The 17,329-nt window shown below is 35.1% G+C and overlaps 2 protein-coding genes across 2 annotated transcripts in view; one reads left to right on the forward strand and one right to left on the reverse strand.

Annotated features, from left to right (window-relative positions):
• The window catches only part of LOC148838012 (putative E3 ubiquitin-protein ligase HERC1), a 75,976-nt gene extending 71,279 nt beyond the window's left edge, over positions 1–4,697 (reverse strand). The window contains exon 1 of the mRNA XM_088910709.1: positions 4,486–4,697. The gene's annotated coding sequence lies outside the window, so the exon portion shown is untranslated. The remainder of the gene's footprint in view (positions 1–4,485) is intronic.
• A 5,735-nt stretch (positions 4,698–10,432) lies between these two features.
• esm1 (endothelial cell-specific molecule 1) lies at positions 10,433–17,067 on the forward strand. The gene is made up of 3 exons (XM_088912153.1): positions 10,433–10,874; positions 14,401–14,559; positions 15,562–17,067. The coding sequence occupies exons 1-3, from the start codon at positions 10,433–10,435 to the stop codon at positions 15,663–15,665; spliced, it is 705 nt and encodes a 234-aa protein (XP_088768279.1). The 3' UTR covers positions 15,666–17,067.
• The last annotated feature ends 262 nt before the right edge of the window (positions 17,068–17,329 follow it).

Here is a 17,329-nt window from a genome sequence, read left to right on the forward strand (position 1 = left end):
GTCAATCAACAGTATGATTCACGCCTGGCTGAATGATGACAGGAAATCTGGCTTTCTGAGGCTGAAATGAAGAGGAATTGAAAGCCTCATTTTTCACTTTAAAATATTATAAAATTGTATTTTACTGATATTAGTGGAATCCATGTATGACCAATTACATCCCCAAAATAAATTACAAGTGTTTTTAAAACCTTTGAATTCTCTGAATTTTCTATGACAAAGAGCATTTCTTTTTTCCCTAGATTATGACAACTACTCTTCTCTCCCAACAGAAACGCTCCTGTAGTCATTTCACCAACACTTGCAGTGTCTGCATGGCTATGGATTGCTTTAAAGCTGGTTTCCAAGGGTCCTCTAAATAAGATTTGTAAGTCTTGATAATTGGTTATAAAATTATTTTATTACAATGACTAGAACACGACTATAGAACACTGTATCACAAATATATGTTATATGTGAGACAGTACTAAGATTATTTCAGCTGATCACAAAATGTGAAAATATAGCACAAGCTTTCCAGTAGTTATGCACAGTTTTCAAGTAATTATTTTAGCACATTAGTTATACGCCTACAGGAACAACCCACTGCCACATACATTCTGTTATGGAATTAACGTACTGAAACTGAGACGGACTACAGTTGATGTCTTGTTCTGTGTCCTCTCCCCCTTAGACGATAAGGAAGGCCATTAAGGAAGCCGTAAACAAATTTGAATCGACTCTGACATCTCAAAGCCTTTAGGAGACACTTATGAGCAGCCAGCTGATTTGGTGCCAGTTTGCAACAACTCCGTAGTTAACCTTCAATTTGAAGCCAACTACTGGCAGTCCCCGAGAACCCAGATCTCCTGTCATTAATCCAACAAATGTGGAGTGAGCCCCCATCAATCAGATGACAAGTTCCAGCCAGCCATTGGGCCGTCTCAAGACAAGAGCCACCAATGAGGATACCAACTCAAGGGCCGCTGATCACTGCTCACAAATTGCCATCATCATGAATGACAAGGCAGGTTAAAAGGCACAGTGGTACTTTTGAAAGTCTCTCTGCGTGTTTTCTAAAGCCCTGAGAATGAGTCTAAATTGAGCAGGAAAAGACAAAGTCCTACACAACTTTGCATCACATGTTGCATCAAACTTAGAATGATCTGTAAAGAGAAGACAACCGCCTTTAACCTGCAGAGCTCATACAGAACATGTTAATAAAAATGTAACATATTCTTAAACACTGTCAATTCCCTGATAAATCTGTTACTTTAATTGATTCTTTCAAAGTGTTTGTTGTATTGTAAATGTAACAGCACAACTTCTCATCTCCCCAGCATCTACACATCTTAAACATTTACCTTAACTACTAATAAAAGTGAAAACAACTTAATACACAATTACAGTTAGGGTGTGCCCAACAAAACTATGACACCTTCATTGAATTCCAAATCTACTAGATGATGGAGATGGACCCACAAGTTTAATGGGGTTTATAAATAAGATGACATATAACAAAATTCAATTTTCTGATGGCAGATGGTCTATGAGATTTTGCCCTACCCCTGCTGTGCAGCAACACCTGCCACAGTAACACTTTGTATCACCTTAGCATACACTGTTACAGTAGGGAGATGGCAATTGTGTCAAATTAAAGCTTTGAGCAGTACTTATATATCTATAATTACAAACTGGAACACCAAAATACATATAATAAAGCCTACTTTTAAATCAAGTTGTCAGCTCTGTGTTTTTGCTTTAGACTAAATATCCTAAGTGCAAAAAAAAAACAGAATTGAAGTGATATAGTATAGTTATGTCGGTGTATCACAACATTTTTTATACGTTTCAGCCATAGAACAGGGAAAGAGAAAGCTGTATGCAATATTGTAAACAACACTGTACTTGAGGTTTTTTTTTGGCCAAGAACTGGTAATATATGAAACAACTAGTCATAACTCAGTTTAACAGTTGCTGGTACACAATCCTGTTAGATGAGCACTTTACTTAAGAGTACTCACTAAAACAAGCAATAAGTTTACATACTTATTTTGTCATATGAATTAACTCTTCCTGCTTGTTCTTTTTATTTTTTGTTTCTCTCATATGCTGTCTTAACTATCTTAACAGAAATGGTAAGAGTATTACACTAGTTATGGCGTAGATTATTATTTTAGATGCATAATTTGTAGAACAAATATTGATTCACACATTTTAACATTTTATACAATTGTACAATACAATTTTATTCTGCACACTTTGAATGCACTCTTGATTTTACAGTAAAGGGTTTTATTCTGCCTTTGCACGTTATTTATTAAAAAAACTATTTTGTTAGTAAGAAATTTTGATTAGTTCAAGTCTTATTATTCACATGTACTGTAAATATCATGCCACGTTTTCTCACACAACTGCTTCATAATACATTTAAAAACAGCAGCTTGTTGTCAGATTCTAATTGTTGTAACATATCCTTAGCAATTTATGGTGTTCAAAAACAGAAATACTGTATGCTCAATCACCACCACTCCATATTTGTTGGTATGGATTTTTTTTGTTGAAGTCTTAAAATGTTAAAAAATTCTGAGTTACACACTCGCTGTTTATTTAGCTTCCTCAGCAGAATTAGTTATTTGTCCATGTTACATATCTGTACAACATACAAAGTTGATAAAATTTTTGGTTGCATTATTTTAAGCATAAGAAATTTCTTATTTCACAAAAATTTGGTACCTAATTAGTGTATGGGATAGTCACTAACTTATAATGTGTTCCCTGACATGAATATCACTAGAATTTTTGTTTGTTACATCAAACTGAAGTTTATTAACTGGATTCAGTTCTTTATTTAAATGAGTTTCTCTGTTGAGAAATGTGAACCAGTGTTGGAGTGGTCTCCTCTGAGGCTATCACATGAAGCAATGCAAAGCACTACAACTGTCAAGGCCTAATCACAGGCCAAGAAAATTTATTGCATGAGCTATATACAATTTCCTGAATTTATAAATAACAGGAAGCTTCTCATGATCTAACACCTCACAGTTTTTTTAAATATCAGGACCACAATTTACTATACTTCAAAACAGACCTAACCTTTTATTAATGTTTTGAAATGTTATCTTGTAAAAACATTTTGTATGCACAAAACCAGCAGTTTGGGGACTCCACTGTTAAAAAATAATAATTCTAATTTGTGATCCCCATCTGTTTTATTATGACATTTCACACATTTTGATTTTAAAGCAAAATTACTACCTCTTTATTGTAATAGTGACTCTTTTATATTGTAACATTTCGTTTAATCCAGATTTATTATTGACAATTAATTTATGCTCATTTTAAAGGTTATGTTTCTTGTTGAAATGTAACTCCCATGTCCTTCCTTGTACCTTGAATTAAAATATACTGTACGCCCAATTCCCCTAATAAAACTAACCTCTTCTTTAGCTGTTAATACTGTATTTGGGCATCTCCAAAAAAAGAATGTGAAACCCTGTATTATAATCAAATGCTCATCACAGTTTAAACTCAGGAAATATCGTCAATAATAGCAATACAACAACTAAGCAAGCACGTAGTACATTAACGTCTCAGTAATATTAGAAAGCAGACTGCGTTGTTTTACGTGTTCACTATTTGGAGGCCTAGGATTTTGTCCATAAAGATTTGTTCCGTGCCTATAACTCCACACACTTCATCAGACTTAATCAAAGGTCAAATACTGTATCACCAACTTCAATTAACAGTCAAGATTGAGGGAAGGCGTAGTGGGGCTCAAGCCAAAAACTGTTTTTGATTACCGCCTTGGGACGTCCAGACTCAAACAGGTGTGGTCACGTTACCAGCCTGCTGACAACCCAAGTGCAGGCTAATGAATACAATAATACATACAGTATACTGTAGCTCCCTGTTACGTTTTGTGCAAAACGTAAATTTCTGCAAAGCCGATTCCGACATTGCATTAATAACGCTTAGAAAACGAGAATAAGTAAAAAAACAGAACTGTTGGCCAACAAGAAATGCAGTATACTGTACTTAACAGTAATTGAGAAACAGAAAAATGTCAGGCTATTCTGCGAATCGACTACTTTGGGGAGGTTAAATTCCATTGCTACTGGTACTGTACAGGTTACAACCTACATTACACTCACACTTCGCTGACTATTTCAACCATATGAAGTGGTTAATCAGAACCAGTGTGGGTTCTCACCACTATTGTCAACGAACACGTATTTTACAGGAGTCTCACGCACTGTGCAACATAATGAAAACCTATTTTTAGTATAAATAGTATGCTGATTCTTGTACATTTTGTTTAATCATTGAGAGATATAAGTCCCTGTCCGGCACGCTAACATAACCGATCACCACCACAGCTGTACAACTTTGGTACCGTTTACATTTTGTCTGATCAGTATAATTTATGTCACTACACACATTTGTAATCCCGTGACTTTATGACAGTAATAATGCATAAAAATAATCGAAGGTTGATAATCCTACCTCTCTTGTGTCATTCACACCCCAGTCAGTGCCCTCTGTCAGATTCTTATACTAGACAACAAATTTACCCGGCTCACAAAAAAAGAAAAACACGTTTTTATCTATAGGTATTAAAAGCAATCTCCGTGCCTTGGTAGTGATATTCAACAGTAATGCTGTGTAATTGTTGTGACAAGCCGGCGAACAAACAGCTGTCCGTGGTCCTATCTCTAAACAACTCTACCGTTTGTTGCCATGAAAAACAGCGCAGCCCTTCACGCATTGTGCGTGCACACGCGTGTCGTAGGAACTGCAACTAAACGTCACTGCGTTGTCAAGACATCTGGGATGAACTAGGGTGTTGAAAGATTAATGCTTATCCATTATTTCCCACTTCTTCATTAAGAATTTATTTCTTTAATTCTTACTGTTCCGATATCCAACAGATTTAATTCCGTTAATTTTCAATATAGAAAGAGAGTGAAGATTGACAATAACTTTCTTATACTGGGAAACCAATATGAGTTATAAAGCATGTAAGAACAATTTTATCTGGGGTATATTTAGGAAGACAACGTATGCTATCCTGAGGAGAATATTCTATTACAACGTTTGTTTGTTTGTTTGTTTGTTTGTTTTCAAAAACATGCATTGAAATACATCCTAGTAAGAGAACAGAACGTCAATTCAAAATTTTACAAACTGTAATATTTATCCAACTTTCTCGTTGCAAAATGAACTCATTTAAACCAAATACGTTCATGTTGTAACGTGTTTTATTCCTGTTTTTATTCTATTTCTTTACAGTAACCTTTTTAATGAGTGTTATGATTGTATTTATATATTGGCTTTAACAACATGGCCAGGTAGCTTGTTATATAGACAATATGGTACAGTAGGTACTGTATATGCAAATATATTGTAAAGCTTGGCATGAAAAAAATACAATAAGTTTTTTTTTTCCAGGAGTTGAGAAATTCGTGGAATCTTGTTATTTGATGATGGTGACAGTTTCAAGCCTTTTCCAACTGTCATATAGACAGTCTGTGTGACAGCGTGTGACAGTCTGATGCTGAACCAACCAAGATAAGTTAATTTTCTTAAGGAATGCTCCTTCTCTGCCCATTTATTTCTCAGATTATTTGCATGGGGTAAAGGCAGTACTTATAGGGCACTTACTTCTGAAGACAGCCAAGAAATCCACATCCAGACCAGACTAAACAACTTACTGTTACTCAGCTTGTGAGATGCTGTCTTTATATTGTTAACTGCACGAAGACTGCAACCTAAACCTTACCTTAGGCATGCTGGGTTGGTGTTGCCTCAGCATCACCAGTTACAGGACAACTCTCTGGTTTTATAATAGATCTTGATTTTTTAGTCAGAAATTATCAGACAGTCATAATTCTATTTCAACAAGATAATTAATAACCCTAACAAAACTTATAAAGGTACTTCTGCATTATGTTAATAAATGTAGCTTATTTTTCAAGCATTTTAACAAATGTAGGAAAAGCTTCCCATATTGCCTTCCCTGCCCTTATCCTGCCTATATAAACTGGATTGTTTTCTTTAAAATAGAACTTTATTGCCATTAGTAACCAGTACATGTACTGGTACAATGGAATTCTCACTTAAAGAAAGTCTCTTGATTGTTAAAAAAAAAGTGTAAAACACAAAGTGCAGACAGTGCATCAAGACAATGTACAAACAAACAGTAGACAATTTAGAAGTAAACAAGTAAAAAGTCGAATGTAAACAATGCAGACGTAAAAAATGACTGCAGCTGTGCAATAAATAAAATTGCAATGAGGTAGTTGGGGTCCGAGGGGCATGGCCAAATGTGTTCACCAATTGCACTGCTTGTGGATAGAAGCTATTGAAGAATCTGGTGGTAAGTGTCCATATGCTCTTGTATCTCTTGCCTGAGGGCAGTGGGGTGAAGAGCTCATGCCCAGGGTGGTGACTGTCCTCTGTGATGGTCAGAATTCTACCATGGCAGCGGTCTGCATAGAGATGTTTAATCTGTTTAATAAGACCACAGCCGATGATCTTCTGGGCCATATTGACCATTCTCTGCAGTGCCTTCCTCTCTCGAGAAGAGATGTTGCTGTACCACACGGTGATCCCGTTGGTGAGGACCTTCTCGATGTTGCAGCGGTAGAAGTTCACCAACACAGGTGCTGGCACCCCCCATCGCTTGAGGCACCTCAGGAAATAGAGGCGCTGCTGAGCCTTCATCAAGATAATGTCCATGTTCACAGTCCAGGATAGGTCATTAGAAATGTGAATTCCCAAAAACCTAAAGCTGGTGACTGTTTCCACTTCCGTTTCATCAATACTGAGTGGGCTGTGAGTGTGCGGCCTGTGTCTCCGAAAGTCCACTATTAGTTTTTTTTTGTTTTACTCACGTTCAAGTCCAGGTTATTGTTATGACACCACCTCAGTAGCTGTATGACTTCATCCCTGTAAGTGGACTTGTCATCAATGCTGATCAGGCCTATTAGTGGTGTCATCCGCAAACTTAATGATTGTTGCTGTGTCTTGCTGTGCAGTCATGAGTGAATAGGGAGTACACAGCAGCCTTGTAGTGTTCCAGTGCTCAGGGTGAGTGGTGTTGATGTTTTATTACCTACCTGCACCACCTGTGGTCTCCCAATTAGAAGGTCCAGCAGCCAGTTGCAGACAGAGTTGCACAGTCCTGATCCCCTGAGCTTTGTCACCAGTTGGCTGGGTATGATTGAATTGAATGCTGAACCCATTGTGGAATGTAGTCCACAAACAGCATTCTCACATATGAGAATCATCGAAAAGAGAAAAGATTAATTATTTCACAACTTATCAGCGAATGTCACTCTCCATTACTCTGAGCAATGTTTTAAGCTTCAGATTATTTCACAGCGTACTGTATTTGCTCAAACTGCCCTCACATTGACAGCATTCCAGTGCCGAATTTTGTATATGACACAGTAATACAATTATTGTTTGATAAACTGTTTCTTATCAGTTAGCAATTGCCTGTTGTCAACAAAACGAAAATAATATGAAATTAATATGATTTTTGAAAGAAAATATCTGAAAAGTAAATAGTTCTGTACCAAGAAAGACATGACTTTTAGTTGCTTTTGCCAAAAATGTTTTAGTTAAGCCCTCCATCTAGTGGTAGCAGATAGGTATTAAAATTCTATATTTGTAATGACTTTGCAATGCCCTTTCCCTAAGGATTTTGCTTGCAGGGATTATTTCAAGGGCTGGGCTCACAATTCCAAGCCAACTTCGTAGGCCACCAAAGCATTCCAAATGTAGACCTACGTCCATATAAATAAAAGGCTAGGTGTAACTGAAAGTGATCCTACAGAACTTTCCTGAATACTGTACTTTAGGTGCCAGTATGAGTAAAGCTTGTGGGTTTCACAGGATCAAAGTGATATACATTATTAGGAACAATTTACACCTCCAATCAAAACCTCAAAACATTATCTAATATTTTATTGGCATTTTGCTTGGTAATCACTAAAACAAAAACAAGGATAACAAATGAAGTACATTCTGTAGCCCAGGATGAGGGTAACTGTAGAAAAAAGGGTTTGGGTTGGAGTTACCATCTTCTTACTTTTTAGTTTGCTTTTTACTGTTTTGCTAATGGAGCAAAATTACAATGCTTATGATTGTTATTCAACATCAGATGTCTAGTTCTCAGAAGGACTAACAGTACGGTCACAGGGTAAAAAAGAGGCTTGGATTTGAAAAACCTTCTCCGTAGCTGCTTCCTATATTGCAGTCACAAAATAAAGAAACTGCACTCTGGCAAAAAGTTTGAAAATGTTTTTTCAGCTGTTCTTTTTTCTGGAGGTTAAGGTTTTGTAGGTCACCCTTAGTCGTGGTGCGCTGAAGTGTCCAGTTCTTTTGCCCTCTTTGGAAATTGAGGAATTCAAGAGTGAGTTATGTGATCACTGCATTGTGACAAATCAGACCAAGGAGTGATGACCACTGGAATTCACTCATTATTCCCACAAAACTAAATGTCATATCATTAGTATTCCAAGATCTGCAATTTAGGTGGAATAATCCTGTTGTTTTGTATACAGAATTCAGTGCAACTAGTGTCACTCTGAATATGAAGGCTAGATCTGAGAATTAATGTCACTGCTGTGTAGTTGGTCTGCTAGAATATAATGCCATTACATCCCTTTGGAATGTAAAATGGTATAAACAGTAAATGCAAGGCATTATAAAATTATAGGGCTACCTAAACTAATTTAGATATATAGACTACAAAACACAACATTGGCCAAAAGCATAGAATTCTCTTCATTTTGTATTTGTTCTTAAGGACTATAATTTTGTTTTCTCAGCATTGATTACAATGGTTTGAAAATGAAACCTCATTTAAACAAAGGCAGAATTTTAAAAGGGCTGTTAAACTCAGAACCTGGAGGTACAGTACATAGGCATCTCTGTCTTTTCCCCTGAGTTTTCACTCCATCAGTCTCTAGTAATCTATTTAAATGTAAAACGTCAATACTTTTACCTAGACCTAAAAAAGATTTTAAGCTCTCTAACACGAATGAAGTGCATGTTTTATATCTTTACATGGCCTTAAAACATATGTCTTGGAGAGCCACGTTTTGATCAATTCAATTAACCTTTGGAACAAAGACCTAGGAAAGACTGTGGCTGTGTTTCACAGATTTATATTTCAATAATGTTTATATCCAAAAAGTGACAACATTGTTTAGAAATAAATTCTTAAACAGCACCACATTTGCTCTTTAAAAAAAAAAACAAATTATTCTCGTTTTAACTCAAGAAACCATTATAGCACCGCCACCTACTGATAATAATTCGCAATGCTATTGAAAGCCTAAGAAATAATGATACAAGTGATCAGGGTTGAGCGGCGCTCTCTGCTGCTGAAGATGCACAGTCCAAAAAGTTATCATATCAGACCTCAGAATGAAAACGGTAGCAAAACATTTCGGACCCAAACAATTAAAAATTAAAAAAAAATAAAAGACAGGAGGTATATTATACCCCAGTATTTTCATACGTGAATTATTCAAAATTAGTTAAATGGAAGATTCTTCAGAATCACTAAATTTAAAATAAAAGCCTACATTTAAAAAAATAATAAGTTGAACAATCGCACATTTTTGTTATGTTTTCTGTTTAACAATCAATAGTAATACGTGCCTCACTTCGTTATGTCATAGATTTGCACGAACATTCGATGTATTCAGTATTACATTATTTGGAAAAAAAATATTAATAAGCAATTAAACTCAACCAATTCACCCTCACCTACCATCCATCATAGAAACACTATAGTAAAATGGAGCCCCCAAAATCACCCAGTCTACAATATAAGCAAAAGCATGAAAAATAAAAAAAAAATGTTTTCACATTAATAAAATTAAAACATTAATATAAATTACACTTGTTTCAAAATAGAAAATCTTGAAGTAAGATAAATTGTAAAAATAACTGAAATGTAATACTAATGCTGCCCAAAAAGTCTGATAAAAGAACATTTTGAATTAAATCACAGTATTTAGTGGCAACTGATTTCCGTACTAAAGGCTACAGTATATGCTGATGTAATGTTAGCAGGTAAACGTTCCTGTACTGTCAACTGACACCATTCACGGAGAAGAAAACCACTCCATTATTTACCAAAAAAGAACTTAACAACCGAAATTGTTTAGATTATCTATACTTGTCCTTGAACTTTACGTGAGGTCACCAACAAATCGAACACCAAAACAAACTAAACATAACAGATGACATCAGCTCGTACAATTTCAATTCCTGGATGGCAGTTGAGTGCTAATCCGACTTCCATCCCGGATTTCTCAAACTAAAACAAGGGACAGGCTGGCAACTAGACAACAACACCGGATTGAGGAAATTGAGGAGGGCAAACCATGTGCAAAACAAACTTGTTTAAAGCCGAAAAGCATGCAACCTGATGTTCACATCTAGACAATCTAAGCAGCTAGACGTCGTTTTCGCAAGTGCTCTCTGCACTGGACTGGACCAGCAGCCCATACAGCAGTTCTACAACAACAGCAAAGAGAAAAGGACTTATTTTTATTTCTCAGCCATGCAGCCCTTATCGTTGACAGTGTTTTTTGTGCTGCTGATGCGGGAGGTGAGCGCTTGGAGCGCCAATGTCAAATACGCAGTCGACTGCCCGGAGCGGTGCAATGTGGAGCAGTGTCCCGGGACCCAGCGCTGCAAACGGACCGTGCTGGACGACTGCGGTTGCTGTCACGTGTGTGCAGCGGGCAGAGGAGAACTCTGTTACCGTACGGTGTCAGGGATGCACGGGGTGAAATGCGGACTCGGGCTATTTTGTGACTTCTACAAGGAAGAGGACGATTTCGGGGATGAATATGGCATATGTAAAGGTACAGTGCTAGACATGAAGCACCTGCTGATCGCCGCTGGAGAATTTATGTAGTTTATATACCGTACATCATATAAAGTGAAATTGAATATAGTCAAAATCTACATATTAGATGTTCTCTGTATATTTGAAGTATCGTACTTGGCAATTTGTTGTGATTAAAGTGTGTATAATGCTGTGTTGCATATAATCAATTTTTTTATGGAAGGGACATTGCGTATGAGTATGTGCTTTTTCCATTGCTACTACAGAAACATGCAAAAGCAAGAAAGATATTTCTATAAAAATGTTATAAAGAAAATATACATTGTTTAATAGAATATATACTTTTAATTTTTGTAGAATTGTACTAATTATTGTGTGAGAACAAAGATCTGTCTCTATTCCCAGACCTGGAATCGTATTCCATTTCCATATCCCAGAGACTCAAATCTTATCTGTGAGAGTTAAATTCAAATCCCGTTTTAAATGTGTTTTGCTACCTATATACTGTAACTGGCTTTGATGCACGCATATCCTTTAAATTGCTACAGGGACGGAGGAGGGACTTACAGTATGTCTGTAATTCTTAACGCAGAAGTAATCTTATAAGAATCGCCATTTAGGGAAGCTAAGATAATTGCAGGTTGTCTCTAAATGAAGTTCGGAAATTTGTAGTCACTTTCCTAAGATTAATATAAAGTATTTAACCGCTTACATATCCAAGTGTTCATCATATCAATATTTTATGGAATAGAATGTCAATTAGTTACATCAACCACGACACTGTGGCACTGGAGACTTTATTTTCCGCCTTAACAAGTCGTCCCTTTCTATGTCATGTGTCGGTATTAACAAAAGCTAAAAACTAGGAAGAGCAACGTTTTTATAAAAACCTATATACTTGGAATAAGATTCTACTTTTTGTTTTTTGAAAGCTCGAGTTTTTTTTTCCAATAAAAAGGTAGCTCATTTGAAAACAGAATCCCTTATAACTATCAGAATTCAATAGAGCATTCCACATGATGATTAGATATTATTCGACGATATCATTCTTTTCTAAAACATTTTTGTAGAATCAAGTCCATTTTTAGTACCACAAGGAAAGGCTCGAGCATCTAAGAGAATGTTTTAGCACTTATTTATGTTTTTGAGCACAAAAGCTGTTTTAAGAACATTACACTCACACTCGTTTTTTTAGACAATCATTTAATTGCATTAGTTGCTGTTAGGGATCATGGTAGAAAATCCTCATTTTTTTCTGAAATACGATGGATATCGTGAAATTGAATGATTGTTCTGTGAACAATATACATTTCAAAATGACTTGAGTCCTACAGAAAAATAGTTCAGGCTATAACAGAAGCAAAAATGAATTTCTATTTTGCGGATCTCAGTACAATTTCCCGTTATGGGAGTCAGGAGGTAATTTACTGCATAAGGGTGTACTGTACTCCAGGGTGACATTTATCATTTTGTATTTTTTCTAGCAATGAAATACCCAGTATACTAATACATATAATTTTAAAGTAAAAGTATTTTGATATATATATACATGTTTCACATAGACATTCCTGTTTTGGGGGGGGGGGGAGGTTGGGGACTTTTTACGCGCCCCGCTAAAAACTCAAATGTTAAAAGAGTAGTTTAAATTAAGTTGGTCAGACTTAGTTTTCTTATTCCATCTACTGTGAGAAGTCAATTCACAGTTCACAGTTCAATTTAGCTGTTCTTAGTTAAAAATGTGAAATGTTAATGATTGCACAGTGGAAATGAGGATCCAGATACTGTAGCAGATGAAATACAAAACGGAATAGTTACACTGTTTCAAAGTATTACACTTGTGTCAGTCACATCAGGAATTTGGGCTTTGCACATTTTTTTAGAGGTCTGTCTACAGTAGTTAAATTGAGAAAACTAATGTTTTTTTTTTTACCAATAGTAAAGATAATACACCTAAAAACTGCCATACACTAGATTGTCAGAAAGTATTCAATTAACAAATCAAGTATAGAGGGGACTTATTTTGTACTTATTTTTCATCACTGAGAGCCCTGAGTTCCAGCATTTTCAAAGTATTGAACAGATTGCTTTGTATAAAGGACTTGTACATGAATATCACAATTATGACATACAAATACAGTATGTTCTGTGTTTTTTTTAAAAGCAATGCAAATAAGGTGGAGACCTACAGTTAGTTCCTTTTATTTCAGTATTTTGGCATTTGTAAGTAGATTCTCAATTGTCTCTTTGAACAATCACATGATTTTAATGCAGATCAGATGTTTGTTTGAAGTCATTCTTCTTTTCAGTGATTTAATTATTCCTGGACACTAAATTATTATTTTTTCCTTTGCCAGATGTACAGTTCCCTGTACAGTCTGTTATTATTTTTTTTCAACATCCTTTGGCAAGACTAACTATTTTATCCAATATTTATGGTATTCTTACCGGATAAGGTGGAATTAAAACCTGTCCTTTTTCTAAGCACCTAATTAAGCTCGGTATTAGTGCTAAGTGATTTTTTGTTACTTGTTTAATCATGTTTCTTGAATTGGTAGGTGTTGTGAAAGCGGATGCTTTGTTTTATTAAGCAATTTCAGTAACTTGCTAAAAGCTCATACTAATCTTCACTTCTGGAGCTATATATATATTTTGCTGAGGCATGCTTAATGCTGAAGACTTTAGGGTTTTCCAGGTAACAGATTCACAGTATTAAGTCATTTTTTTACAGATTTCTAGTATTCTGATATTTATTATTTTGCAAATTGTCTTTGTGGGATTTTGTGTTTGAAGACAAATGTTTATAAAACGTTCTTAACACAACACATAAGGAAAACAAAATTTTTGGAATTTGTTTACAAAAAAAAGTATTTTCTGTCTAATTGTTGCAAAAACAACTACAGGGTTCACAGGTATTACAGTCAAATTAGATAAATACTAGGTGTAGCTGTCAACAGGAATATACTAGTCATGTACACAAAATGAAATAAACTTCAGAGAATACCTGTTTTTTAGGGTAAGGCTAGTAATCACTATAAACTAGTATAGTATAAATATACCAATTATATGGTGTTAATAAATTCACAAGATACATTTTAATGAATGAACAGAAATGTGAAAAACAAACTTGTTTACAGCCGAAAAGCATGCAACCCGATGTTCACATCTAGACAATCTATGCAGCTAGACATCTTTTTTTGCACTGGACTGGACCAGCAGCCGATAAAAGCAGTTTTACAACAATAGCAAAGAGAAAATTTTTGTTTTGCTCCAGAACACACTAACCTGGTAGTTCGGTATTTATTCATTACCAGTTTTGTTTCTTACAATAGGTTAGTACTTTTATGTTAAACTCATAACAACAAAAAAATGACTGTAGAGTAAGGTAGAATCATACAATTTAACAGCAAGGTGATGTCATCAGAAATGTCTGTTATTTCTATGAGTTCAGTTTGAGGTCCTATTGGACTTCCAGCTGTTCCAATGTTCCTGCATGCACTGAGATATAATGATCCTCAATTTGTTTAATCTTTTCTTTCCAACAGAGTGTTTATATGGAACCTATGGTTTGGAATGCCGTAAAAAGTGCAGCTGTAAGGCTGGAGGCATCTGTGACAGGGAAACCGGACAATGTCTGAAATTTAAATTTTTAGCAATGCTGGCTGCAAAACAAGCTAACAGACTCAAGCTGATGCCACAGACAGGTAGGAGCACTTTGTTATTCATGTTAGCATGAATTAAAACATTACAATTTGACATATAAAGGTTGAAACGGTTATCCATTATGTGTGGAGCCCTAAGGCTTGAATGAAAATAGCAAAGTTGTGTATATTTTCTTATGGATTCAAGACTCTATGTAGAAAATTAATGCCTTAATAATTGCTTTAGGATAATTGTTGGCCAGTGAGATTACGTACTGCATGTTTGTTTTAAAATACTTGTTGTAGACCTGAAGTATTAAATAGTATCACTATGGTGATTAGATTCAGTAGAATAATTTGTTGCTTGCCTAACTGTTGGTTCAGTCCATTTTTTTCCTATAGTCAATGGTCCCCAAGTATTGCTTTATCTGAATGCCAAAAGGTCATGTCTTTGCTGTATCTTAACATTTAACAGGCTAAACCAGGAAATCATATTTAAAGATCCATTTTATATCTGTTTGTGACTTTTATCATGCCATTTCCTTCACTTTGACATAGGTTAAAGTAAGTAAAGGGACAAATTGAGTACTCAAAGTATTTTAATAAAATATCCTAATTAGTATTAGTATAGTAAATTGTACAGGCTGTGGGACCTTTATGACTCATTGCATTTGACTAAACTCTTCACTACAAATGCAATGCAGCCAACCAAAAGATTCATGTTTGTATTATCTTTTGTGGCTGTAGCTTTAGGAGTTACACATATACTGTTAATCTACTGAACCCATTGGGTTTCAGAGTTACAGTATATAGTATCACTACATAGTTTTCTTAAAGTCAATTTCTGTATTCTACATTAAGCTCTATCATTTGAGTAATTATGTTCTAAAACATGAACATAAAACATTGAATAAATACAGTGTTTACTAAATCATGAAAATGATTACAAGTTTAGATGTCTATAACAAAACATGTAACACCAACTGTTTATATTATCTTAATGTAGTATATAAAATATTATCACCATGCCTTATGGTTAAATTTATCGTATACCTTTTTTTATAGAGAATGATATGGGATCTGGTGACAGTGACAGCGATCTCCATGAGGATTTGTTAAAGGAGAAAACAGCACAATCTGCAGTTGAAAAATGGCTAAATCCCCGCTGACATTTTCATTCAGTACATAGCTTATTCAGTTTAAATGTAGCAAATTAATAAGTTAAAAAAAATCTATTTTGTTATGTTCATGACAATAATGGCTATTCTTGAGATGTTTTATATATAAAATGTCTGGAAAACTGGGATTTTGACTCCTACTGTATTTGTAATCGCTTTTGTGAAAAATCTTCATTTTCACCCTTTCTTCTCTTTTTCAGAAATATATATATGAACAACACATGTAGAGATGTAGATTTATAGTAATGTGCTTGTGTAGATGGCTTTAAAGAAGGAAATGGCCTTATCTGATTTGTTGTTTTCAAATAATGTTAATATTTATGCCTATATTTTCAAGGGGTTTGTAGATTTAGAGGTTGCAATACTGTATGTGTTTAAAAACACTTAATTCTGTTGTGTAGTAGATAAAGGCACTATACTGTGTATTACACTCACATATATTGTACTTGGGTTATTGTCCAGATGATCTGTTTTGCTTTCTTAAAAATGTAGGGATACAGAGCTGTTGTTCCTTGACTCCTTAAGTAGTTTTGCATGGCAGGGCTCTATTGCTAAAAAATTGTGCTGTATTGTGACTGCAAGCATTCCTAAGTGGGAGCTCCGGCATGCTTTTGCTATAACTCATCCCTTTAAATGTAGCACTGTTTTTAATCAAACATGGTGTCCCATGTCATATTTCCTGTTTCCTTTTTCAATTCCCAAAATGAAAAAGAGAATCACACCATCGCAAAAAACTTCTCATTGATGAACCAGACTGAGGAAGAGAGAGCTGTCATCCAATGATACCTGCAAAAGTAATCAAGATGCCTCCTCTTATCGGCATTGCTTCCTACAAATAAAAGGAGATATGATGACAAGTGAGCAGACCACATTTGAGATAACCTTTTTGAAAACCTTTTTGAAACTGTTGTCTTGTTTTGCCAGTGTAATGTAGAAATTCAGAATAAAATAGTTTGATTTTAAACCTGAGTGTCACTTTACGCATGTTATACTTGCATTGTCTGCTCACACACAATATAGTGCTAGTCGGTTTTTGGAAAATCTTCAATAATTAATGTGTATTCTTAAAGTCATAAAATGCAAATGTACGCTGTATTACGTTCTGAAATAAACTCCAGTTTTTTCAGTCATTGTTACAAAACCAAACTGGCTTTTCTCTAGTGAAACAATGCTTTGGCTGTTCACATCAAGGTTTGTAACTCCATAACTGTATGCCAATAAGATGGCTAAACTTCTATTTGTAATGATAATGAATCAACATCATCATCAAGATGAGAAAGATGATGACAGTAATTTGATTTGCGCAAAATAGTGCTTTTCCAATGTACTCCCATGTCTCATGTCTCATGTGTGTCTTAAAGGGTTGCTACAGTATAATAAAGAGATTCTGGTACTATTCAGCAGTTTCAGTAGTTATGTCTTAAAAAATCAAAAATGTATTTAAAACAACTATTGCCAAACAAAACATAATTTTGGGGAAATCTATTTAACATATGGTGTTTTAAATTTAAAGGTGTAATCCTGATGAAATGTTGAAATACACCCTCCTTTCTGCTTCATGTAACTCAATCTCTGGTTCTCTTGTTTGGAATTAATCATAACTTTAAGCAGCTCTTTCTTTTATTATGTTTGAAGTTCAAGAAAACAAGATTTCA

This window comes from Atractosteus spatula, chromosome 3 (genome assembly GCF_055471065.1).
Source record: "Atractosteus spatula isolate fAtrSpa1 chromosome 3, fAtrSpa1.hap1, whole genome shotgun sequence".
NCBI classification, from domain to species: domain Eukaryota; kingdom Metazoa; phylum Chordata; class Actinopteri; order Semionotiformes; family Lepisosteidae; genus Atractosteus; species Atractosteus spatula.

Coding starts and splice junctions, on each gene's coding strand:
- esm1 (XM_088912153.1), top strand. CDS start 10,433: ATGTTCACATCTAGACAATCTAAGCAGCTAGACGTCGTTTTCGCAAGT. Junction 10,875..14,400: donor TGAATATGGCATATGTAAAG/GTACAGTGCTAG, acceptor TCTTTCCAACAG/AGTGTTTATATGGAACCTAT. Junction 14,560..15,561: donor CAAGCTGATGCCACAGACAG/GTAGGAGCACTT, acceptor CTTTTTTTATAG/AGAATGATATGGGATCTGGT.